Source organism: Carcharhinus amblyrhynchos, chromosome 10 (genome assembly GCF_965287045.1).
Source record: "Carcharhinus amblyrhynchos chromosome 10, sCarAmb.v2.hapA, whole genome shotgun sequence".
In the NCBI taxonomy this organism is placed as follows: Eukaryota; Metazoa; Chordata; class Chondrichthyes; order Carcharhiniformes; family Carcharhinidae; genus Carcharhinus; species Carcharhinus amblyrhynchos.
In genome coordinates, this window is record NC_137333.1 from 94,699,499 (window position 1) to 94,726,078 (window position 26,580).

The 26,580-nt window shown below is 42.7% G+C and overlaps 1 protein-coding gene across 3 annotated transcripts; it reads right to left on the bottom strand.

Annotated features, from left to right (window-relative positions):
- Window positions 1-43: 43 nt before the first annotated feature.
- On the bottom strand, window positions 44-26,408 carry gtpbp6 (GTP binding protein 6). 3 transcript variants are annotated; one of them, XM_080197639.1, is made up of 10 exons: window positions 25,427-26,408; window positions 23,318-23,455; window positions 22,801-22,871; window positions 18,811-18,941; window positions 17,196-17,266; window positions 13,767-13,925; window positions 9,796-10,004; window positions 6,090-6,238; window positions 1,212-1,364; window positions 44-1,008 (listed from the first exon to the last, which is right to left on the bottom strand). In XM_080197639.1, the coding sequence occupies exons 1-10, from the start codon at window positions 25,878-25,880 to the stop codon at window positions 885-887; spliced, it is 1,659 nt and encodes a 552-aa protein (XP_080053765.1). In that variant the 5' UTR covers window positions 25,881-26,408; the 3' UTR covers window positions 44-884. The 3 variants fall into 3 exon arrangements, with proteins under 3 accessions (XP_080053765.1, XP_080053767.1, XP_080053766.1); XM_080197641.1 differs by lacking the exons at window positions 44-1,008; window positions 1,212-1,364 and adding exons at window positions 1,492-1,980; window positions 4,806-4,875; XM_080197640.1 differs by lacking the exons at window positions 44-1,008; window positions 1,212-1,364 and adding an exon at window positions 3,761-4,875.
- Between the last annotated feature and the right edge of the window lie 172 nt (window positions 26,409-26,580).

The following is a 26,580-nucleotide window of genomic DNA, read 5'->3' on the forward strand; positions in this document are numbered from 1 at the left end:
TAATGCACAATAAACCTTTTAAAAAAAACTCATGAACCCGTGTTGAATTGCATGGGAGACATTTATTGGCTGCATGTTCAACATTTTCCCTCTCCACCTTTATTCCTTTTTCCCTGAAGATAACAAATTAACTTTTTATTTTTAATCTTGTGTTTATACAAGCAATAGTCGCAGTCATACCATGATATTTTACTTCTCACTCTAACCAGTGATTGATGAGCTTAATCACTATTGGAACATCACAGCAGAGGCCATAAGCAGAGCTAAGTGGCATACCTACTCAAAGCCTACATGTGTACACACCATTTGTTCAGTCGGTATTATTGGGTGGTGAGCAGAGGCAGAATCCTTGGCCCCTTGCAATTCTCTAACCCAGCCCATTGCGACATTCCCACTATCATAAAAAAATCATTTTTACAAAGAAACTTTTTAACTTCAGGTGCTTTCAGTGCTTATCGTGGAACATCATCATGCTTTCTTTATTGACACTGTGCTAGTGCCATTGCGTTCTTGATACTTTATTTTAAATAAAGTTTCATCCTAGAGATGAGACAAACTAAGTTTCTGTCTGCCGGTCCTCATGAATTAAATATTCCATGGAAAAAGCTGGGATTTCTTCTAGCATCCTGGTCAACAGTCTTCCTGTAGGGGAAGCCGCCAAAAGAACTGATTGGTTGTTCATCTAGTTGCTGTCAATGGACCATTGATTGCGTGCAAACTGTCCATGTTTGTCTACAGAACGATGATTGCTGCACCACAAAGGAGCTTGATACTGTTTTGGAGTTGTTTCTCAAGAGAGGCAAATAGATGCTATTAAGGTATAATTTTTTTTCTCCGAGGGGGAAAAAAAAGGATAAAATCCTCAACACTAGAAAGATATCCTTTCAAAGTTGGAAGAGCTTCCTGTATTTTCCATAAGCAGAGCTGCTAATGATGACCTTCACGTCGGCCAAACCATCTTCTGGCAAAACATCTACTCCCTGCACAGTGGCTTCCTTATATAACCAGCTGAAGCGATTTTAAAAAGAAGCAGTGTTAGACATCAGCATGTTTCCAAACATTAATGCTTCAGAGACCTTTCCTCCACATGGACAGCCCTCACTTTATCAATTCTTAACTATTTAAAAATTCTCTACAAATTCATTAACTTCCACTTTAAAAATAATGAGATTTGATTTAAGGCTCTGTTTGCACTGACATTTCCTTCTTACCTCAGTTGTGGCCCAGACAAATTTACTCGAATAGTGAGGATCAGTTTTCCTGTCGCTCGCAAAACTGCCTCTTCGATTTTCTTCGTCAGTTCATCCATGCCGAGTCCATGAAGTGCCGAAACAGCCACGGCATTTGGATCTGTGAGTTCATATCTTTAATAAAAGAGAGGAAAAAAAACCCCAAAACCTTTAAACAGATTCGGACCTAGAAAAGATTGCTGGGAGGCATGGCCAAATACTGAACAAGACTAGCCACAGAAATATTGTAGCTAAGAGAAGCTGGGAATTCTGTGGAGAGTAACTCAGCTCCTGACTCCCAAAGGCTGTTCATCATGTACAATGATGTGTACAATTTCTGCAGAATATGTCGGAACATGGACACAAATGCCATCATCTCACAAGAACACCATCCACCAGGTACATGGCACATACTCTTGCAACTCGGCCAACATTGTCTACCCGATACACTGCAAGAAAAGATGTCCCAAGGCATGGTACACTGGGGGGACCATGCAGACGCTACGACAATGGATGAATGAACACTGCTTGACAATCACCAGGCAAGGCTTCAATGGTCACGGCCATTCGGCCTCTGATCTTCGGATAAACATTCTCCAAGGCAGCCTTCATGACATATGACAGCGCAGAGTCGCTGAGCAGAAACTGATAGCCAAGTTCTGCACACATGAGGATGGCCTCAACCAGGACCTTGGATTCATGTCACTATCTGTAACCCCCATGACTTGCCTGGGCTTGCAACATGTCCTGTCTGGAGACAATACCACATCTCTTGAACCTATGCTTAATGCTATCTCCACTCACATTGTCTGCACTTTTAAGACTTGATTAGCTGTAAAGACTCGCATTCTAATGAGTATTCTGTAAACTGTGTGTGTCTTTATTTGGTCTGTTTGAGACCAGAACTCTCAACTCACCTGACGAAGGGGCAAATCCCGAAAGCTTAAAAGAACAAAGAACAACCCAGCATGGGAAACAAGCCCTTCGGCCCAACGAGCCCGCGCCGCCATCTTAACAAAGCATTTTCCTACACCTACCTAGACCCGTATGTGTGCGTATGGTACCCCCATTGGAAACCAGATTCAGGGGAGAATAGTTCAAGGACAATTTGTTACACCAATCAGCCTAAGAGCACATCTTTGGGGTATGGGAGGAAACTGGAGCACCCGGAGGAAACCCACGCAACCACAGGGAGAATGCGCAAACTCCCACAGACACTGGCCCAAATCCATGTGTCTGCACAGCTAGCAGTGATAGTCACTGAGCTGTTGTGGTGCCCATCTGCTGGTCCAGTTTTAAGCACACACAACGACGCAAAGTACTAGGCCACTCTCGAAACATCCAAGAGCAGCCCACACACGACCCACCGTGTGCATGCCCCTCGTTAGACAACAAGGTGGACCGACACACCTGCGGAGTAAAAGAGACAAAACATCAATGCAGCATTAGATTTCCAGTAACGTCCCGAGGCTCTGACCCTTTTTAAAACCGTCTCCTATAACCCTCCATCCCTGTTTTACTCATGTGCCTAAGTAAACCTTAAACAAGTCCAGCGTGCCTGCCTCCACCACCTTACTTGGTAGTGCATTCCATACCCCCACGACCCTCTGTGTGAAAAACCTCCCTCTAGTATCCAAATTATACTTCTCCCCCCTCACCCTTAGCTCGTGACCCCTCGTGATATTTGTCTCCAATCTAGGAAAAAGCCTGCCACTGTTTACTCTATCTATACCCTTCATTATTTTATACACCTCTATCAGATCCCCCCTTAATCTCCGTCTTTCTAAGGAAAAGAGCCCCAGTTTACCCAATCTTTCCTCATAACCCAGTCCTTCCGTACCAGGCAGCATCCTGGTAAACCTCCTCTGCGCTCTCTCTGGGGTCTCCACGTCCTTCCAGTAGTAAGGCGACCAGAACCGGACGCAGTACTCCAAATGTGGTCTAACCAACGTTCTGTACAACTGTAGCATTAGACGCCAGCTCTTATACTCTATACCCCTTCCTATAAAGGATAGCATTCCATAAGCTTTCTTCGCAACCTTCTCCACCTGGGTTGCCAACTTCAAAGACTTGTGCACTTGCACTCCCAGGTCCCTCTGCATTTCTGTACTCTTAATTGGTCTACCCTTTATCATGTAACTCCTCCCTGCATTATTCCTTCCAAAATGCATCACCTCGCATTTATCAGGATTAAATTCCATCTGCCATCTATCTGCCCAATATACCAGCCTATCTATATCCTGCTGTGTCACCTGACAATCCTCCTCGCTATCCGCCAATCCTGCCATCTTGGTGTCATCTGCAAACTTGCTGATCACACCACGTACGCCCTCTTCCAAGTCATTTATATATATATATATATATATATATATACACACACAAAGAGAAGTGGTCCCAGTACTGAGCCCTGCAGCACACCACTGGTGACAGACCTCCAGCTAGAAAAGGATCCTTCCACTACTACTCTGTCTCCTGTTGCCTAGCCAGTTTTCAGTCCATCTAGATACCTGTCCCTGTATCCCATGAGCCTTAACCTTTTCTACCAGCCTACCGTGAGGGACTTTGTCAAACGCCTTACTGAAATCCATATAGATGACATCAACGGATCGTCCATTGTCAACCATTTTTGTCACCTCCTCAAAAATTCTACCAGATTCGTAAGGCGAGACCTCCCCTGAACAAAGCCACGCTGCATATCCCTAATCAGATTGCAACGCTCCAAATGCTTATACATCCTATCCCTAAGAATTTTTTCCAACAACTTTCCTACCACCGATGTCAAACTCACTGGCCTATAATCACCAGGGTTATCCCTACTGCCCTTTTTAAACAGCGGTACCACATTAGCTACCCTCCAGTCCTCTGGGACCTCACCTGTGTCCAAAGAAGGGCTTGTGGGTTTACTATCAAATAAACTTGTTGGACTTTAACCTGATGTTGTGAGACTTCTTATGATCATCATGTACAAGGCATAAGTCAAGAGTGTGATGGAATACTCTCCACTTGCCTGGATGGATGCAGCTCCAACATCACTCAAGAAGTTCGACATTATCCAGGCCAAAGCAACCCACTTGATTGCTACCCCTTCCACAAACATTCACTCCCTCCACCATCAAGGAACAGTAGCAGCAGTGTGTACAATCTAAAAGATGCACCGCAGGAACTCAACAAGGTTCCTTAGACAGCACCTTCCAGACCCACAACTACTACCATCTTGAATGATAACAGCAGCAGATACCTGAGAATACCACTTTCTGGAGGTTCCCCTCCAAGTCACTCATCATCCTGACTTAGAAATATATCACTGTTCCTTCACTGTGGCTGGGTCAAAATCCTGAAATTCCCTTCCCAACAGCAATGTGTGTGTACCTACACCATATAGACTGCGGGAGTTCAAGAGGCAGCTGATCTCCACCTTCTTAAGGGCATTAGGAATGGGTAATAAATACCAGCCTAGCGCATATCCCGTGAAAGAAAGAATATAAAAAATATAATTATTTATGGAACACCTAGAGACAGATGAGAAGACAGCAATCTCATTTATCTGAAAGATGACACTAAATAAGAGGAAAAGACCTTTTTCGTCTATCTTGTAATTGCTTCAATGGCCAGACAATCTACTGCTCGGATCATTGGATGGCAGACTCTTGAAATCCCAAGTAAAGGAGGGAAGAAAGAAAAAAAAAATGTTTCGGGTTACTTGAAATGGCAAAGCTTGCAAGTTTTTCATTTCTAGTCTTTAACTTTTTTATTTCTCACTGCTTCAAGCTAATGAACACTTGTTTACAGTCACCATGCCAAGTGTTTATTTGAAATATACTCTTGGCAGCCTTTATTCAAAAAGGGCACGAAGAGTTAGCCATGTAATGCTGACTGCAGTGATGTACGTGGTCAACCATAATAGGAATGGCAGCTCCCCAATAACAATCCAGCAGATTTCACGCTCATTCTTCTGCTGCTGGATCATAAACAATCTGATTTATTGAATCCAGTTCTGCAGCTTCCCATGGTGCAATGTTGATTCATTGATTCTAGATTGCAATCCTGGTTCAACTAAATTACCATATCTGGCAATGGAATAGATTAGATTACCCAGTATTGTCAGATGTTAGAGCACAGCACTTGGAAAATTTCAAGGCAATCAGGTGGAAGCAGGGTCAAATATTTTTTAAGGTTAGATAGATTCTTGCTTACCTGGCAGGGGCGGGGGTGGTTTATCCTCCTGTTCTTAATTTGTATGTTGTATGTATTTATTATTTAATGACCTTTTAAATTTGTCAGGAACAATTTTCAGGGCAGTAGTTTGTTTCTGTCTCTCAAGTTTACCTTAAATTTCTCTGAGTACTATTCTCAGAAAAGTGGGAACCAATTCCTCATGTGGGGCCAATGGGGTTTCCATTAAGTTCAGAACGTAGTCTACATGGGTCCTCACTTTCGAGCTCAAGTGTGTTTTCACCTATCAAGACTTTACAGTTTGCTTCCCACAAAGGCCATTAGACAGGTCAGGATCAGGTTAAATTTGGCTAAATTTGCCTTTCCTTCAAGCTGGGATGTAGGGGGCAATTTGATCCATTTTGTTACGATAACCTAATTTAGGATAGATCGGGGTCACCTGTTCTGTATGGCTGCACGGTACCCAGTGACTGCTCAACTATTGATGCATGCAATCTACATTTTTTTTTTTACACCAATTTTTCCACATACAAATGCATTATTTGACATTGCTACATCAGATTAAAATCCATTCAACTACTTTTATATATAGATATTTACTAAAACACAGTTACGAAATACCTAGGTGAAAGGCATGTGTGCATTATTTTGGCTGTTTGGAATGCACAATAATCATAATGTTCCTACCTCTCTAGAAGATCGATTTTATTGTGTACTTCAATAATGGAATCCAGGAGTTGGTTTGGGAGCTGGAGACTCCTGAGAACATTCAGTACGTTCACTTTCTGATTGTTGGTTTCAGGGTGACTGATGTCCCTGACATGAACTAAAACATCCTGGGTACAGACAGAAAAGGAGAGAGGGTGAGGTGGTGAAATAATGCAGATGTTAATAAAGTGTATATATGAACTAAGCTGGCACAATGTTGATTTCTTGTGTTAGTTACCTACAACAAATATCCTCCAGTAAATTGCCAATATATCTAGAATCACAAAATATTACATCATATCTGGCCCTCTGGTTACAGAAACACTGATGGATGGAAACATTGAAACTTTCCATAATTCTGACTAATAACATCTCTTAATCTTCTTTATTCCAATGGACAGTCCCTAGTTCTCTAATATGACCTGACATCTCAAATAGCACCTCCCTGGATTCCTTCTCCACAACCTGGACATCCCCCTTAAAGCAGGTACCCAAAATTGGACACATTTTTCTAGCCAAAGAGAATCCTTTACATCTCCAAATATCAAAAGTGAATTAAGATGTCAGTTCATCTTAAATACCACTGCACCATAGCAACAGAATAGTATGTATTATAATGATATGCTATAACGGTCATTTGTAAAATAGCATTTTATTCAAATTATACTGAAGATCACCTAATATAACGTGCAACTTAAAAATGTGTTAATCTCAAGCAGCTTTCATGTTTTTATACCCATCTGGGAGGGCACACCAGGGTGGGAGATTTTGAGGCTGCATTCTCCATCTGCGGAAATAGCAGTGCGCGCTCAAAATCCATTAAAAATGACTACTAATGAGGTATAAGATTCAGTCCACAAACACATGGCAAGAATCACTCCCCTTTTTGTGCCAGAACCAACAGTCTGCCATTTTCTGGTAAGATTTCGTCCAGGGCCTTAGTTTAGAGATTTTCAGTTAAAAGAGTAAACTGAGTTCCCTTTTGTCCCTACGTATCAATGTAAAATATTCCAGAACACTACTTCAAAGAGGGGGGTACTTATCCCTGGTGTCTCTGCTTAATATTCAACTCACCATTAACATTTCCAAAAGAGAAAAATCAGAACATTACTCTCTGTGGATTCCCAAACTGATTGCCACATTTTCTAAACTAAAATAATGACAACACTTCAAAAGAGATAAAATACTTCATTGGTTCAGAAATGCTTTGGGAGATCCCAAGATTGCGAATGCAAGTTCTTTTTATTATTTATAACTAGCACAGCATAAATACCTACAGTCAAATACAGCCATTATGGATAACAAGGGGGTTCTCACTAGGTAGCATGGCGGCATAGTGCTTGGCAGCAGAGACCCAGGTTCGATTCCCAGCTTGGACGACTGTCTGTGCAGAGGCTGCATGTTCTCCCCAGGTCTGCGTGGGTTTCTTCCGGGTGCTCCGGTTTCCTCCCAAAGTCCGAGAGACGTGCTGGTTATATGCACTGGCCATGCTAAATTCTCCCTCAATATACCCGACCAGGTGCCGGATTTTGGTGACTAGGGGATTTTCACATAACTTCATTGCAGTATTAATGTATTCCTACTTGTGACACTAATAAAATAAATTTTAAAACTTGTAATAGTTTTTCTCTTGCTTTCTGTGGTACCTTTGACCGAAACGAGCAAGGAAATTCAATCCTTTGCAAGATGGTCAACACTGACAAATAAGAACATAAGAAATAGGAGCAGGAGGAGGCCATCTAGCCCTTCGAGACTGCCCCACCATTCAATAAGATCATGGCTGATCTGAAGTAGCTCAGTTCCCCTTTCTCCCCATAACCCTTAATCCCCTTGCCTACGAAAAACCTATCTACCCGCGTCTTAAATATATTTAGCGAGGTAGCCTCCACCACTTCAACGGGCAGAGAATTCCAGAGATTCACCACCCTTTGAGTGAAGAAGTTCCTTCTCAACTCTGTTCTAAACTGCTCCCCCCTTGTCTTGAGGCTGTGCCCTCTAGTCCTGCTGTCCTTTCTGAGCGGGAAGAACCTCTCCACCTCCACCCTATCCATCCCTTTCATCATCTTATACGTCTCAATGAGATCCCCCCTCATCCTTCTAAACTCTTAACGAGTACAAGCCCAGTCTATTCAGCCTCTCCTCATAGCTCAACTCCCTCAACTCTGGTATCAGCCTAGTGAATCTCCTCTGCACTCCCTCCAAGGCCAAAATATCCTTGCGCAAGTGCGGCGACCAAAACTGCACATAGTACTCCAGCTGCGGCCTCACCAGTGCCCTGTACAGTTGCAGCAAGACCTCCCTACTTTTATATTCAATCCCCCTCGCTATGAAGGCCAGCATCCCATTCGCCTTCCTGACCACCTGCTGCACCTGTAGGCTGGGTTTTTGCGACTCATGCACAAGGACCCCCAGGTCCCTCTGCACCGCAGCATGCTGCAGCTTTTCGCCCTGTTAGTAGTCCTTCCTACTATTATTCCTACCAAAGTGGACAAGAACTACTTAGCACAGCTTCAAATACACTTTTTATTCATTTCCACGTAAAACATACTGTCATGAGGGAGTTCAGAAATATGAATTGCCTGCCTTCCCCTTGTCCTGCCAGCAAAAAAAATACACCTACCTTGATCATTCAAAGAATGTGTTTTGAAAACCATGCCATATCAGGCAGGCATGGAGGACAAGGTACTTGTGCTGGGGTGACATTCTACCAACTTTCTATATTACCATATTTGAAATTTAGTGATGGAAAAATATAGGGCTCCCACAAATATTGTGGACTGGGTGCAATGCAGTGAACAGATTTTTTATAATTAAACTTTCTTGCTAAGTGCAGAGAGCAAATTGTTGCTGTACAATGCCGAATTCTCAATAGAAACTAGGTGTTATTTTCAGATCAACTGAAATTGTAATATAATGGCAGAATCAGTATGATTTCTGGTAAAGTACCAGTTGACTATTTGTCTTCAAAGCACGCTCCTCGAGAAAACTGACTGGATTCGGTACAATTCGGATTTTTATACCCTGCCCCATTTTATTCCTCACCAGTTTCCTGCTTGGTGAGTTAGGTTAAAATGAGCCCCCTCACCCAAGTTGCACTGTAAGGAAACAAACTGTGTCAAGACACTGTGGTTCCCTGGAGAGTAAGCCTTACTGAGCTACCGTTCATGGTGAGCAGGTTGCTAACTGAGATCTTCAATGGAGAAAATGTCTTGTGAGGTGGGCATGGACATGCAAAGCCATCACAGGAACCCTGATCCTGCTCTGATTTGAGCTCCACTTCAACCTGGTGCTCAAACTCAAGCTGATTTTCATATATAGCACTCCACCTGACCAAAGATGTGCAGGTTAGGTGGATTGGCCATGCTAAATTGACTCTAGTATCAAGGGATTAGCAGGATAAATATGTGGGATTGCGGAAATAGGGCCTGGGTGGGATTGTGGTCAGTGCATACTCGGTGGGCTGAATGACCTTCTGTACTGTAGGGATTCTATGACACCCAGCTTAGCCGACTTAGCTGAGACCACCCTGAGACTTTCCTGGTCTACTTTTTAAGTTTCCAGCTAAGTTAATCAGTTGAGCTAAAATACTTAAGTTGGGAAGTAAGTAGCTACAGTCTTTGTGACTTTATTTAAAAGGAACTGACTCATGTAAATTGGAAAATATGTGACAGAAACTGAAACTTACTGAATATGCCACATCCTCTAGAGTTGCTGAGAAGGATTGAACTAAATTGTGGGGAAGTTGAGACAGAAATCCAATTGTGTCAACATAAAGGACCATCATACGACTTGGCATCAAGCCAGCATGGGTAGTAACATCAAGGGTAGCAAACAACTGATCTCTTGGGTGAAGGCCTGAGTCTCCAGTCAGGGTTTTGATCAGGGTTGTTTTGCCTGAATGGAAGATACAAAACACATCAGGTATGAATCAGATTATGGTGTTCCATTACACTAGGCCAGCAAGATGGATTTGCATAAAAGCACAAGAAATAGGAGCAGTAGACCATACACCCTGTCGAGCCTGCTCTGCCATTCAATATCTTCATGACTGATCTTGGGATCCATTACTGCTTTCCCACCAGCTCGCAATAACCCTTGATTCCTAAGTGACTAAAATTCTCTCTCAACATTAAATATATTCAATGGTGGCACATGCATAACCCTCTGAGGTAGAGAATCTCAAAGACTACAGAAGGTGGGGAGCTGGTGGTGTAGTGGTGTTGTCATTGGTCGAACAATCCAGAGACCTAGGGTAATGGTCTGAGGAACCTGGGTTCGAATCCCACCATGGCAAATTATGATAGCCATGAAACCATTGTCGATTGTCATAAAAGCTCAGCTGGCTCACTAATAGCCTTTAGGAAAAGAAATCTATTATCCTTACCTGGTCTAGCCTACACTTGACTCCTGACCCACTGAAATGTGGCTGACTGTTAAATGCAGTTGCAATGAACCACTCTGTGCAAAGGCAATTAGGGACGGGCAATAAATGCCAGCCCACCCAGCGACATCCACATCCCACGAACAAATAAAACAAAAATTCACACTTTTCAGTGAAGTAATTTTTCCTTGTCTCAGTCCTAAATGGTCGGCCCTGTATTTAAAACTCTGCCTCCTTGTTCTAGATTCCCCAGCCAAAGGAAACAATACCTCAGCCTTTACCCTATCAAGCCTCATCACAATCTTTAATGCTTCTTTGAGGCCACAATTCATCCTTCCAAGAATACAGACCCAGTTTACTCCGCTCCTTATAATCAGGCAATCCTCTTATCTCAGGGATCAATCTAACTGCTTCCAATGCAAGTATATCTTTCCTTAAATACGGAGACCAGAAATGTGGACATGGACAGTATTTTTCAGATGGAAGGCTTCCCTGCCCTGCCACCAGAAGAGTGGATGGGGAACACATCCCAGCTAATAACAGTTCATTTACTGCTCCTTTATTTAGCTGAATGTGGGCAATACCTGATGTGGAATGGGGGCCCTGGAGGGAGGAGTGCTACCCTTCTTTCCCACCTTACGGCTTTAATTAGGGCCTTAGGGCCTTGCAGACAGATCGGGGTGAATGGAAGGGCAGTTGCAAGGCCCACCCCACCAGCAAACCTGCCGCTGGGGATCAGGGACCGTAAGGTCATGTCCAGTATTTCAAGTGAGGTTTCACCAAAGCCCTGTACCACTGATATCTTTATTTGTGTATGCTAATCCCTTTGCAAGAAAGGCCAACATAGAGTCATAGAGGTTTACAGCATGGAAACAGGCCCTTCGGCCCAACTTGTCCATGCTGCGCCCTTTTTTAAAACCCTTATGCTAATCCCAATTGCCTGCATTTGGCCCATATCCCTCTATACCCATTTTACCCATGCCATTGTCTAAATGCTTTATAAAAGCCAAATTTGTACCCGCCTCTACTACTACCTCTGGCAGCTTGTTCCAGACACTCACCACCCTCTGTGAAAAAGTTGTCCTCTGGACACTTCTGTATCTCCCCCCTCTCACCTTAAACCTATGCCTTCTAGTTTTAGACTCTCCTACCTTTGGGAAAAGATATTGACTATCAAGCTGATCTGTGCCCCTCATTATTTTACAGACCTCCAAAAGATCAGCCCTCAGCCTTCTACGCTCCAGAGAAAAAAGTCCCAGTTTATCCAGCCTCTCCTTATAATCAACCCATACGGAAAGCATCCTCGTAAATCTTTTCTGCACTCCCTCTAGTTTAATAATATCCTTTCTGTAAGAGAGTGATCAGAACTGTACACAATATTTCAAATGAGGCCTTGTCCAACTTCAACAAGATGACCCAACTCCTGTATTCAATCTTCTGACCGATGAAACCAAGCATGCTGAGTGCCTTCCTCACCACTCTGTCCACCTGTGACTCCACTTTCAAGGAGCTATGAACATGTACCCCAAGATCTCTTTGTTCTGTAACTCTCCCCAGTGCCCTACCATTAACTGAGTAAGTCCTGCCCTGGTTCAATCTACCAAAATGCATCACCTCACATTTATCTAAATTAAACTTCACCTGCCATTCGTCAGCCCACTGGCCCAATTGATCAAGATCCCGTTGCAATCGAAGATGACTTTCTTCACTGTCCACAATGCCACCACTCTTCGTATCATCTGCAAACTTACTAACCATGCCTCCTATATTCCCATCCAAATCATTAATATAAATGACAAATAACAGTGGACCTAGCACTGATCCCTGATGCACACCACTGGTCACAGGCTTCCAGTTTGAAAAACAACCCTCTACAACCACCCTCTGGTTTCTTCAAGAAGCCAGTTTTGTATCCATTTAGATACCTCACCCTGGATCCCGTGAGATTTAACGTTATGCAACAATCTACCAAATAGTTCCTTGTCAAAGGCCTTGCTAAAGTTCCTGTAGACTACATCAACTGCACTGCCCTCATCTACTTTCTTGGTTACCCCTTCAAAAAACTCAATCAAATTTGTGAGACATGATGTTCATGTCTCACAAATTTTCACGCAATATACTTTCCTGATTGTTTTCTGTACGTCCCCCAATTGGTATATCTTGCAACAGGTTAAATACTACATTTGACAGTTTGCATTACAGTCAAAATATTTGAATTTTCATGTTTAAATCAATGTACTGCCAAGTTGTTTCAAAGGAGAGGGATGCGGTATAAGATGATTTATGTAAGAAGCTTTTGTGCAAAGTAAGTGACATATTAGGTTAAGGTGCAATGCGACATGGAGAACCACGAACTGCCACTCAGAATGGGTTAGTTTGCTGATTGCAGCAAAACAGTTCAAACCCGAGTTGCAACGCGTGCATTTTCTTTTTAGTTACTAAACATAAGCATCTTTTCAAATGATTTACCCTATGATCCAGATCTACTGTTCTTCTAACTTTGGTTGCTCTTATTTGTGCCACCTCACATCACCACTAAGAAAAACAATGGTTGGAACAGAAATAAAAGATGGTATGCCGATTGATGACCCAGATTTACCTTTGGCTCTATGCTAATTAAATATCCAGTTGTGCGTACATCAAACTATTATATAGCATCAAATAGATAAAAATATGTCACACTCCGCTAATCCAACATGGGTATTTGGGTAGAGTCAAATTGCCTTTGCAAAGGCACTGCATTCTTAAAATGTGCTATAAAAAATGTTAATGAAGAGAAAAATCACTACATTCAGACTTGTGATAAATCCCAAGGAGAATATTTATTTTTTATTTTATTAATGTCACAAGTAGGCTTACATTAACACTGCAATAAAGTTACTGTGAAAATCCCCTAGTTGCCACGCCTGTTCGGGTACACTGAGGGAGAATTTAGCACGGCCAATCCACCTAACCAGTACATCTTTCAGACTGTGGCAGCAATCCGGAGCACCCGGAGAAAGCCCACGCAGACATGCGGAGAGCATACAGGCTCCACACGTACAAGCTGGGAATTGAACCCTAACGCTGTGAGGCAGCTGTGCTAACCACTGTGCCACTGGGCTGCCCCTTAATCTGATTGAACATAAACAATGCTTCCCTACTTTATATTTAGTGTTTTGAGATCATTCAGGGACAGAGGAAATGATACTGCTTCGATTTTGTGCCGATTATTTTTAGCTATCCTCATTAACATAACACAGCTGCTTTCTGAAAAAAGTGGAATGAAAACTCACCACAGTTGGTGTAGCCCATGACAGAAATAACTGGGAACTCCCTGCGTTTACGCTGGGTTCTCAGCAACCGCCGTTTCTTCTTAAGCTTTTCCAACACCCCTCTAATCTTCAGTTCCCTCTCTTTGAGGAGGCGTTGCTGAACCTCCATGAAGGTCTCACCTGGAAACAGTGAGGGATCATTTTAATTTACCATTGAAATCCATAACAAAATCTGCACAGGACAAGTTTGAAACTTTATTCTGTGCCAAACACTTACTAATGTATTAAATTGAATGCAATGTTTAATTGTAAGGATATTTTTGATAACCGTTCTATTTTCTGAATTTTATTAGCTTGTGGGAGTGGAGTGTTGCTGGTTTTAACTAACATTATTGCCCTAGAAGATGGTGGTGAGCCACCTTCTTGAACCACTGTGGTCCATGTGATGTAGGAAAACCCACACTGCTGTTAGGAAGATAGACTCAAGATTTTGATCCGGCAAGTGAAGGAACGAAGATGCAGTTGCAACTCAGGATGGTGCGTGGCTTGCAAGTGGTGGTGCTCCCATGCACCTGCTGTCTTCATCTTTCAGGATGGTAGAGGTCATAGGTTTGGAAGGTGCTGTCAACGGCATCTTGGTGAGTTACTGCAGTGCAACTTGGAGATAGTACAACGGCTGCCACTGTGCCTCAGGAGTGAAGAGAGTGAACATTGATGCCAATCAAGCGGGCTGCTACCCTGGGTGGTGTGAGTTTTTTTGAGGTCTTGCTGCATATTGGTACCATCTGCTTCAATATCTAAGGAATCATAAATGATGATTGTGCAAACATCCGTGAACATCCCCAGTCCTGCGTTTAGGCTGGAGGGAAGGTCATCGAAGCAGCTGAAGATGGTTGGTCCTCAGAAGCTACCTTGAGGAACTCCTGCAGTGATGTCCTGGGGCTGAGATGATTGACCTCCAATAATCACAATTACCTTCCTTTGTGCTGGCTATGATCCAATCAATACCAAAGACTTTTCCCCTAATTCCCATTGACTCCAGGCTCAGGCTCCTCAATGCCGCACTTCGTCAAAAATTTTTTTTATTCATTCACCGGGCATGGGCATCACTGGTTGTCCAACATTTATTGCCCATCTCTAGTTGTCTGAGAGCAATTGAGAGTCAACCACATTGTTGTTGGTCTGGTATCATATGTAGGCCAGGCCAGGTAAGGATGTCAGATTTCCTTTTCTAAAGGACATTAGTGAACCATTTGCGTTTTTTCCAACAATCAACACTGGTTTCACGGCCACCATTAGATTCTTAATTCCAGATTTTCTTTTCTACTGAATTCGAATTCCACCATCTGTAACGATGGGATTTGAACCCGGGTCCCCAGTATGTTAGTTGAGTTTCTGGATTAATAGTCTAGTGATAATGCCACTAGGCCATCACCTCCCTGTATGCAGCATTGATGTCAAGGGCAGTCATTCTCACATTATCTCTGTAGTTCAGCTCTTTTCTCCATGATTGAACTAAGACTCTAATCAGATCAGTGACCCTGGCAGAACCCAAACTGGACATCAATGAGCAGATAATTGCTGTGTGTCAGTGCCACTTGATAGATCTGTCAATGACACCTTCATCATTTTGCTGATGATCGAGGTAGATAGATGGGGCAGTAAATGGCCATTTGCAATTTCCTGCCTTTTCTGGACAGGACATCCCTCGGCAATTTTTCAGACGCCAAGTCTTGTAGTTGTACTGGAACAATTTACCTAGGGGCATGGTAAGTTCTGGAGCACAAATTATGTACTATTGTCGGAATGTTTCATGGCCCAAAGCTTTCACGGTATCCAGCGTCTTCAGCCATACCTTGATATCACGTAGAGTGAATTAAATTGGCTGAAGGCTGGAATCTGTAACCCCAAATGTATGAACTCCTGAAAGAGGCTGAATTGGAGCCTTCTGGCTGAAGATGATTGCAGATGCTCCTTTCTTATCTTTTGCACTGATGTGCCAGCGAAGGAAGTAAGAAATAGTTGCAAGTTGGAATGGTGTGTGATGTGGAGGTGAACTTGTAGGTGTTCTCACGTGTCCTTTTTGGTGGCAGAGGCCACTACTTTGAAAGATGCTGTCAAACAAGCCTAGGTGAGTGCATCTTGAAGACAGTACACCCTGTGTGCTGGTGGTGGAGGGAGTAAATGTTTGTATGGTGGATGGAGTGCCAATCAAGTGGATTGCTTTGTACTGTATCGTACTGAGCTTTTTGAATATTGTTGGAGCTGCACTTAAACCAAGCAAGAAAATTCCTTCACAATTTCTTGTAGATGTAGAAAAATTCTGACACCCAACTATATAACTAATTGCAAGCTTGGAAGGAGAATTGGGACTGTGAGACTCGGTGCAGGTGAGAATGTGAGCTGCAGAGTCTGAATGAACTGGGAGAGAAGGTACTTCCATCAACACCAACTTGCACCATCAGCAACTTTAGCACAGCAAACTGCTTTAAGACACCTCGCAACATTGAAAATGAACCAAACACTCACAACATGGACAAGTCTTACTGAAGCCTCTGAACATGGGAAATAATATTGTAAGGCAGAGGGGTAAAGAAGAGATTTAAGAGAATGGTACAAGAAGCTCTGTCAAAATAGATGGAATTGGTGTGAAGAGAAGTACAGACATATCAGAATACTAGGATTAGCAATAAAAACAAAAAAGCTTGAAACACTTGGCAGTTCAGGCAGCATCTGTGGAGAGAAATGGAGATGAACACTAGAATTAGGGACTGTCAGAGGCAATCAACACTTTAACCCCTTTCACCCAAGTCCGCAAATGACTAAAACTCTTTTGCTTTTACGGTTTCTGTACGTAGGGTTGGGAGCTATCCCACAGCAGTGTCTACATCATCAAAAACAATAGTGGCCATCCTGAACATCTTCTTTCTACTGACGGACTGGTATTGACTAATACTTAGAATCATAATAATAGAAACCTTACAGTGCAGAAAGAAGCCATCTGGCCCATCAACTCTGCACCAACCACAATCCCACCCAGGTCCTACCCCGATATCCCTACACATTTACCTGCTAATGCCACTAACCTACGCATCTCAGAACACTAAGGGGCAATTTTAGCATGGCCAATCAACCTAACCCGCACATCTTTGGACTGTGGGAGGAAACCGGAGCACACAGAGGAAACCCATGCAGTCACGAAGAGAACGTGCAAACTCCACAGAGACAGTGACCCAGGCCGGGAATCAAACCCAGGTCCTTGGCGCTATGAAGCAGCAGTGCTAACCACTGTGCCAACATGCCGCCTTAAAGCTTAAAATGTTATGTGAAGCAGAAACATCAAATCCATACAGAAAACGTGCAATCCAGAGTCGGAAGAACGTACTAGATTGAACTGATATTACTGGTCAATAAACTAGTATAGCAAACCTATTACAGTAGGAATATTACCTGATCCCATAATGTACCTGGAGCCACCACCTTGTTGGTCTAAGTGAGCCATTTCATTTTTCAGCTGGGACCTGCCAAATAATGGCAAACAATATTCAAATGAATTAACAGCACAACATTGCCATCAGAAGCAGTTATATTGCTGCAAGCCCTCTTTGAAACTAGCTGTTGCAAAACATGCCCAAAGTAAGCACATCTGTAAAGATAAAAATCATGTTCAAGAAGAATAACACGGGGGCACGGTGGCACAGTGGTTAGCGCTGCTGCTTCACAGCTCCAGGGACTTGGGTTCGATTCTCGGCTTGGGTAACTGTCTGTATGGAGTTTGCACATTCTCCTCGTGTCTGCGTGGGTTTCCTCCGGGTGCTCCGGTTTCCTCCCAGAGTCCAAAAATGTGTGGGTTAGGTTGATTGGCCATGCTAAAATTGTCCTGAGACGCGTAGGTTAGAAGCATTAGTGGGTAAAATAAGTAGGGGTTTGGGGTTAGGGCCTGGGTGGGATTGTGGTCAGTGCGGACTCGATGGGCTCTTCCTGTACTGTAGGGTTTCTATGATAAAGTTTCTATGATAGTAAATTAAAATGAAAAATAATCAGTGTATTCTCCCCAACACACATGCAAACACACAAACACTATGTTGCTCAATGTGCCCTCTTTTTTAAGAAAACATGTTTGTGATGCAACTTGGTCTCTCTGTACGTTGGTACTTTGAATCTCTCATTAGGGATTTCTTCAGCAAAGCACAATCAGGCAACTGAGAAGCTTAAAGAAACTAAGACATCAGTGAGCACTTCAGGTTTTGGGAATGGAATTCAGCGACTGGGCAGAGAGAGACAGCAGCCAGTTATGAAGCTACAGTGAGCTACCCGGGATTTCCAATCACAAAAGAAAACCTCATGTTCATCAGCTCTTTTTTGACTGCTGAAAGTTTTGTGCAAGGGGTCATTCATTATAAGCCTATGTGTTGAATGCACTTTTTATTGAGATGAATAGGCAAGGTTGTGCTGGAGGAAAGTAAGACTTTTGAACGTGCACTGTATTCTTTGAGCTAGTGAAAAGCAAATCATTGACAACAAGCCCAAATACCCAAACTTTTTCCCATTTGGCAAACTGGAAACACATCCTCACGAGTGAGATATATATATATTAATACTTATTTATAGATTGTGCCACGAATTTGAATGCAAGCTGGGAGTTGAATTGAATTGATTTATTGTCACATGTATTGGGGACACAGTGAAAAATATTGTTTCTTGTGCACTATACAGACAAAACATACTGTTCATAGCGTACATAGGGGAGAAGGAAAATATAGAATACAAAATATAGTGTTGCAGTTACTGATAAGGTGAGGAGAAAGATCAGCTTAATGTGTGATAGGACCAGCAGGGAAGAAGCTGTTCTTGAATCAGTTGAATTAAAGGATTAAATTAAATTTTCTCCTCATTTTTAAAAGCAAACCGACAAACCCACTTTCAAACTGCATTTATATCTGTGTCTTTTAGCACAGAGGACAATTTGTCTCAACTAAATGTGCCAGCCATTCCTCCCATGCTATGATCAGTTAACATCACACTGTTAAAGTTTTAAGAGAATTATAGGAAATCAAACCCCTACCTCAAGTATGGAATCTCAGCCAACGCTATCTGCAATTTGGCCTCTTTGGTCCGAGCATTGCAACGGAAGATGTGAAGGACAATGGAATACCTATCAAACACTTTAACTCCCCAGGCAGATTCCAACTCTTTCTAACAGAGACAAAGGAAATATTTTACTTAATTGCATTTTACATAATGTAGAATAGCCACAATGAAATATCAAACAGTTACAGCTTCCATACGTATTGTTTGATTCCGTAACAGTGGGACAAAGAATGGTACGAAGACTTTTGAAAGTAAGCTTTTTTTAAAAATTCTTTCATGCGATGTGGACATCACTGGCAAGTTCAGCATTTGTTGTCCATCCCCACAAGCCCTTGAGAAGGTGGGCAAGGGTCATCTTTTTGAACTGCCGCAGTCCATCTGGTCTGTGTAGATTCACAGCGCAGATAGGAAGGCAATTCCAGGATTTTAATCCAGTGACAGCAAAAGAATGGCAATATTATTTGTAAATCAGGATGTTGTGCGGCTTGAAGGGGAACTTGCAGGTGGTGTTATTCCCATGCATCTGGTGCCCTTCTAGGTTACAGAATGTAGTGAGATGGTTAGATTCTCTCTTGTTGGAGATAGTCATTGCCTGGCACTTGTGTGGCATGAATGTCACTTGGCAATTTCAGGATAGTCTAAAACTCTAATTAACTGGCAATTCAAGAAAAGAAATGAAATTCTTCAAATTATGAATTTTTTTCTGAACGGTTTTATAACCAATTCTCCATGTTTACAAAATCTAAACAATGGTTTGTCACAACACAAAATGCAGGTAACACCACCAGTAGCAGCAAAGATATTGCTGAAAATGGTACTGGTTGAACAAAAACTATTTGCAGCAGTACAAAGCTTCTCAAATATATATTTGGTTCTGTAGTTTATTAGGTTGATCCAAGATATTGGAGTGAATGCTGTCTGGTAGCATCTATGCCCAGAATTGAATCAGTATTACACTATTACTTTTAAATAAAATACTTCCCTTTATAGTTTTTCTCAATTTTTTTCCTGAAGGCACTAGATCATTCTGTTATACTGCTCTGTAAGATGCCTTCCAGTATCTTATCCAAACATGCAAACCCAGCCAAAGCATTGACACCCAAGCCAGATTGCCCGATGGCCACAAACTTGCACTTTGCAATGGCCAGGGATTGCTAGATAATCATGGCAGCACAGTGATTGGCACTGCTACCTCATAGTGCTAGGGACCCAGATTCAATTCCTGGCTTGGGTCACTGACTGTGTGGATTCTCCTCATGTCTGCGTGGGTTTCCTCCCACAGTCCAAAAATATGCGGGTTAGGTTAATTAGCCATGGTGTATTGCCTCATAGTGTCAGGAAGACTAGTAGCGTAAATACATGGGGCTACAGGGGATTGTGATTGGTGCAGACTCAATAGGCCGAATGGCCTCTTTCTGCACTGTAGGGATTCTATAATGATGAGGAAGAGGACCATCAGCTGACTTTAAGACAGCTATGTGGTCAGTTAAGCCAGCACAGAATCAAAGGCAAGCCTAGGACAGCCTAATGAAGGAGTATTGCCTCAGAACATGACCTCGCCACTAAAACAAGTCTTTTTTCATGGGCTTGCAGTAACAACAAGGGTATGGAACCTGCGCTCGAAACATGCAGCTTATTGACAACCAATATCTACCCTGGTATAATAAAAGACCCAAAACTGTGAGGAAAATTACAAAATGACAGGAACCAAGGAGTGGTTCAAAGCACATTTTTAAATCTCAGCCACCCCGAGTACTGTAAGAACTTTCTGAACTTTCTCCTCTGTGGCTTATAATTTAGCCACTTAAGTTTATGTATTGGTGTCACAAGTAGGCTTATATTAATACTGCAATGAAGTTATTGTGAAAATAAGAACATAAGAACATAAGAAATAGGAGCAGGAGTAGGCCATCTGGCCCTTCGAGCCTGCCCCGCCATTCAATAAGATCATGGCTGATCTGTCGTGGCTCAGTTCCACTTTCCCGCCCTCTCCCCATAACCCTTAATCCCCTCTCTTATCAAGAACCCATCAACCTGCTTCTTAAAAATATTTAGCGAGGCAGCCTCCACCACTTCAACGGGCAGAGAATTCCAGAGATTCACCACCCTTTGAGTGAAGAAGTTCATCCTCAACTCCGTTCTAAACCGCCTCCCCTTTATCTTGAGGCTGTGCCCCCTAGTCTTACTGTCTTTTTTGAGCGGGAAGAGTCTCTCCACCTCTATCCTATCCATCCCATTCATCATCTTATACGTCTCAATGAGATCTCCCCTCATTCTTCTAAACTCTAACGAGTACAAGCCTAGTTTATTCAGCCTCTCCTCATAGCTCAATCCCCTCAACTCCGGTATCAGCCTAGTAAACCTCCTCTGCACTCCCTCCAGGGCCAAAATATCCTTGCGCAGGTGCGGCGCCCAAAACTGCACACAGTACTCCAGCTGCGGCCTCACCAGTGCCCTATACAGCTGCAGCAAGACCTCCCTACTTTTATATTCAATCCCCCTCGCTATGAAGGCCAGCATCCCATTCGCCTTCCTGACCACCTGCTGCACCTGCAAGCTGGGTTTTTGCGACTCATGCACAAGGACCCCGAGGTCCCTCTGCACCGTCGCCTGCTGCAGTTTTTCGCCACGTAAGTAATAGCCCTTCCTACCATTCTTCCTACCAAAGTGGACCACCTCACACTTGCCAACATTAAATTCCATTTGCCATTTCCTGGCCCATTCGCCCAGCCTATCTAGATCCTTCTGCAGACTCTCCACACCCTCCGCACAATTTGCCTTTCCCCCAATCTTGGTGTCATCAGCAAATTTCGACACCCTGCACTCGGTTCCCTCCTCCAGATCATCTATATAAATGGTAAATAGCTGAGGCCCCAGCACCGACCCCTGGGGCACCCCACTAGTCACCAACCGCCAATCCGAATAGCACCCATTGACCCCCACTCTCTGCCTCCTATTTGACAACCAATCCTCTATCCACGCTAACACCCTACCCCCAACTCCATGTCCCCTGACCTTCTGCAATAACCTCTTGTGAGGTACCTTGTCAAACGCCTTCTGAAAATCCAGAAAGACCACATCCACCGGCTCTCCTCTATCCACTGCCCTAGACACATCCTCATAGAACTCCAGTAAATTTGTCAGACACGACTTCCCTTTAATGAAACCGTGTTGCGTCTGCCCTATCAAGCAATTCCCTTCAAGATGCCTCGCAATTTCCTCCTTAATGACGGATTCTAACATTTTACCTACCACAGACGTTAAACTAACCGGCCTATAATTCCCCGCCTTTTGCCTGGCACCCTTCTTAAACAACGGCGTAACATTAGCCGTTTTCCAATCTTCCGGCACTTCCCCGGAATCCAGTGACGTCTGGAAAATAACCACCAAGGCATCCACTATAACCTCCGCCATTTCTTTCAGAACCCTCGGATGCATTCCATCCGGTCCTGGGGACTTGTCCACAATCAGCCCCTCCAGTCTGTCGAGCACCACCTCTCTAGTAACAGTAATGTCATTAAGACCCTCCAGTCCTACCACCTTTCCATCGCTAACACCCGGCAAATTATTCACGTCCTCCTCCGTGAAGACAGAAACAAAAAAGTTATTCAAGACCTTAGATCTCCTCGTTGTCACAGTCCAACACCTGTTCGGGTACACTGAGGGAGAATTTAGCATGGCCAATGCGCCTAACCAGCACATCTTTTTGACTGTGGGAGGAAACCAGAGCACCCAGAGAAAACCCATGCAGACATGGGGAGAATGTGCATACTCCACACAGACAGTGACCCAAGCTGGGAATTAAACCCAGGTTCTTGGCACTGTGAGGCAGTAGCGCTGCCCTTAATTTCACTTGGTGAAATTATTGCCTGTTCCTTGCTATTAATTATTATGCAGCAATCTGCACATTATACTCAGTTCTTACTTTTACATTATATATTCCAGTTGGATGAAACTTCTTTACCTCTGATAGTGCAGACAGGCGTTCAACATTCATAAACACTGCAGTAATCTGTGGAAGCCCTTTTATTTTTTCTGCAAGACAGTAGCATTTAAATTACAACATTGACTGCATTTCAAACAACATAATTTTCTGCAAAGTGTTTTGGAACACAGAGAGGCTGTGAAAGACGTTGTTTTCTTTTTTAAACTGTAACAAAGGGTTGCTAAAATAGCTTGATCCATTAACAGTGCATCATTTCAAATTTCCTCAACCGAACTTATAGCGGTCCAGTGCATCTCATGTAGTTGTGTGCGACAAAACGTCATAAAATACATTTGTCTGGAATATATTTCTTAAAAATGCACTCTAATTAAGGTGGAAGAAGACATTTGAAGAATGATTTCTTAACCACTGGGAAAACCTGCATTAAGTTACTACAATCATTGTCACTTTCAAATTATACCTTTCAAGGAATGTAATTTAGGAGGCTGTGTATTTTAGCTCAACATTTTATCATTAAGAAAGTCAGTCAAGTTACCTGTAAGAGTCTGAAAATTGCCTTTGCCAAAAATGAGTTTGTTGTCTGGACTTTTTGTAGAAAGAATAATCTTATCAACAACAAGCCAGTTGGGTAGAGTGTTCACAAGAGCGACTGCTTCAGCCATCTGAAGTTCAGCTTGTAAAGAAAGAAAGGGCAGAATTGAAACACCAGTGAATATAATCTCAAGGTGCACAGCAACTATGCAGCGCACAATAGCAGCTGGCCTAGACTATTAAGGCTCTGTTTAAAGATGCTTTCAGGCAAATGAGAAGGCTGCTCATTTAGCATTTGTTGGAAATCCAAAAAACAGAAAATGCAGGGAATGCTAAGCAGCATCTGTGGAGAAAGAAACATTACAACAAAAGGTCATGGACCTCAAAATGCTAACTTTCTCTCTCCCCAGAAGCTGCCAGTATTTCCAGCACTTTGTGCTTTAAATTTTATATTAAAAACCCAATCTATTATGCAAAGCATTCACAAGGCTGAAAAGATTATTTAAAAATTTAGGGGTGAATAAACAACAAATTGTGTAAGGCAAGACTATCTACAGTTTTGATGAAAGTAGGAGGTTATGACCTGAGTCACAGTGTTAATTGATGCACGTCTCCAAAACCCAAGCACAATCAGACACAAAGGGGGCGATTCTCCCACCTGCCTGTTCCTGTGCTGTATAGTTCTTAGTATTCTTTAACAGAAGTTCATAAGATATAGGAGCAGAATTAGGCCATTTGGCCCACCAAGTCCACTCTGCCATTTGATCGTGGCTGATATGCTCCTCATCCCCATTTTACTGTCTACTCCTCCCCGTAACCCTTCAACCTATTATCAAAAATCTCCTCCTTAAATGTACTCACTGTCCCAGCATCCACCACACTTTGGAGTAGCAAATTCCACAGATTCACAACCTCCTCAACTCTGTTTTAAATTTACTACCACTTATTCTAAGAATACAAATTATAATTTGAACTAATGCAGATTTATTGCAACTGTCAATCCTATATCTAAATGTGTGACCATGCATATTGGCACAAAGATTAAAGAGGCCTCCTGCTCTTTGGAAAATAGGTATCTAAATATGTAGGGGAACAGATAAACCTGGAGGTACAGACACATCACTAAGAGGAGTGACACAGTTTAATAGGCTCATTAACTGCCAAAGGCAGTAGAAACTTATTTTCGCAGTGAATGGTGAAGATCACTGCGTCTGACAGTGCGGTGGAGGCAGATTAAATCATGGCATTCAAAAGAAAATTGGATCATTATCTGAAAGGGAAGAATTTCCACTGCTACTGAGAAAAGAGGGGGGGCATGTAGCACTAGGTGAACAACTGTTGCAGAGATCATATGGACATGACAGGCTACTCTATGATTCAATGAAAGGATGAGGTAGAGATGGGACAGAGCAAGGACATATCCCCTTTTCTTCATGGTCTGCCTCTTTTCATTCGGCTCATGTCCAGCACTTGTTGCCTTTGTGATGCCTTGCTCTTATATTGTGGCTTGTTGTCTTCTTGTTTCCTTGTCCTTTTCTTATTATTTTAGTTCTTTTCTTGTGTGGTGCGGTGGATGGGAGTTATATTTGTGGGAAGAGGGAGGGTTGATTGGGACCCCTGGAGGAAGAGGATAGTGGATATGTGGGTTCTGCTGTATTTTAGGTGGTTGGGGAGAGGTAGGTGTGTGTTGGGGGGTGGAGGATATATTTCAAGTAGGTGACCTGAGGAACGCATTTAGCATTCATCCTTATTGCCAGTGAGGAAATGGTGGTAGTCACCTTTTTAACAACTAATTGGCTTGCTAGGCCATTTCAGAGGATAGTTAAAAATCACATTTCAGACAGTCTGGAGTCACGTTTATATTAGATCAATAAAGGTAGCAAAACCAGAAATATTTTTATGACCTTCTAGTAGTCACATGGTCATTATCAATGGCATTAACTTTTTACTTTACATTCTTTTAATTAAAAGAATTTCGATCCTTGTTTTTACAATGCGAACTCATGTCACTCTGTCATTAGTCCAGGCTTCTGGATTAATGGACCATTAACTTAGCCACTGCATTACAGTTCCCATAAAAATCTTAGTTTTCATTAGTTAATAACAAATTTACCTGTTGTAAGATATTGCTTTTTTCCTCCCCACTTTACATCAGGATGAACAATAAATACTCTATGACCTCCTTCAGGCAGGGGAGATATTTGTTCTTGAAATACTTCTTCAAATTCAGCATCAAATAATTCGCATTCTTCATCGGTCATCGCCTCATCATCCTCCTCACTTTGCTTTTCACTTTTTGAGGGCTTTCTGCTGTTGGCACCTTTTCTGTTTTTTGAGTGGCATTTACTTGTGGCAAACCACCTCAAATCTTGCCAAGATAAGTTTCCAGGACCCTGATTTTTCCCTAAACTATTGGAGATGCTTGTGCTTCTCAGAAGCAGTTTGGGGTGAAAACACAAGCGATTTGGCACCAGTGTACCAACTGTGGAGAAACATCTTTCCTGAGACTGTAACTTTTTCAGGGGATGCAGTAAAAATATTCTTGACATAGTCCTCAGTAATCCCATAGCTGTGAACACCAAGGTTACTTATAAATCAGGACAAGTAGCTGTCTGTATTACTGATTTGAAGAGCATATGGTGGATAGGAGGGTTCAGGTAAACATTAGGGTTCAGATACACATCCAGCTGACCCTCACTCCTGCACACGTCCTTAATCAGTTTGCTTCTCAAAATGAATAGAATAAAATAACCATGGAGGACTCAGAATAAAATATCTTTGGGGAGTAAAACAGACCCTAAGTGCCTGGTAAACGTGGCTGGGATTCTGACCCTCATGAAATACAGTAAGACGTCTCACAACACCAGGCTAGTCTGAGGTATCCACTGGAGCTTCCCAGATGGAAGTTTCTCCTCAAATCCAATCCATTTAAGGTTACAATTCAACTTCAAGGCTGGTTCCTCGACTGGAGACTTCACCAGAGCAGGAGGAAAGGCGACCCTGACATTGCTAAGCCCCTCTCGGAAAGTAAAACCGTTGACACGTTGTCTCTTTAATGTTTACTCCACGGAAGGTTTAAACTGTAACACACACAATCTTTTAAAAAATAAAAATCAAAAGAACAATTTATTTCAAACTACTCAGGCCCTGCTACCTTTAGTTAATGACAGAGGAGTTTTTTTTTAACCTCCTATTTAAAATTCGGAAAGCTGCTTGGTGGTGGAAGGGCTGGGCGGCCAGTGTGACCCCGGGGTGACCCGGTGCGGC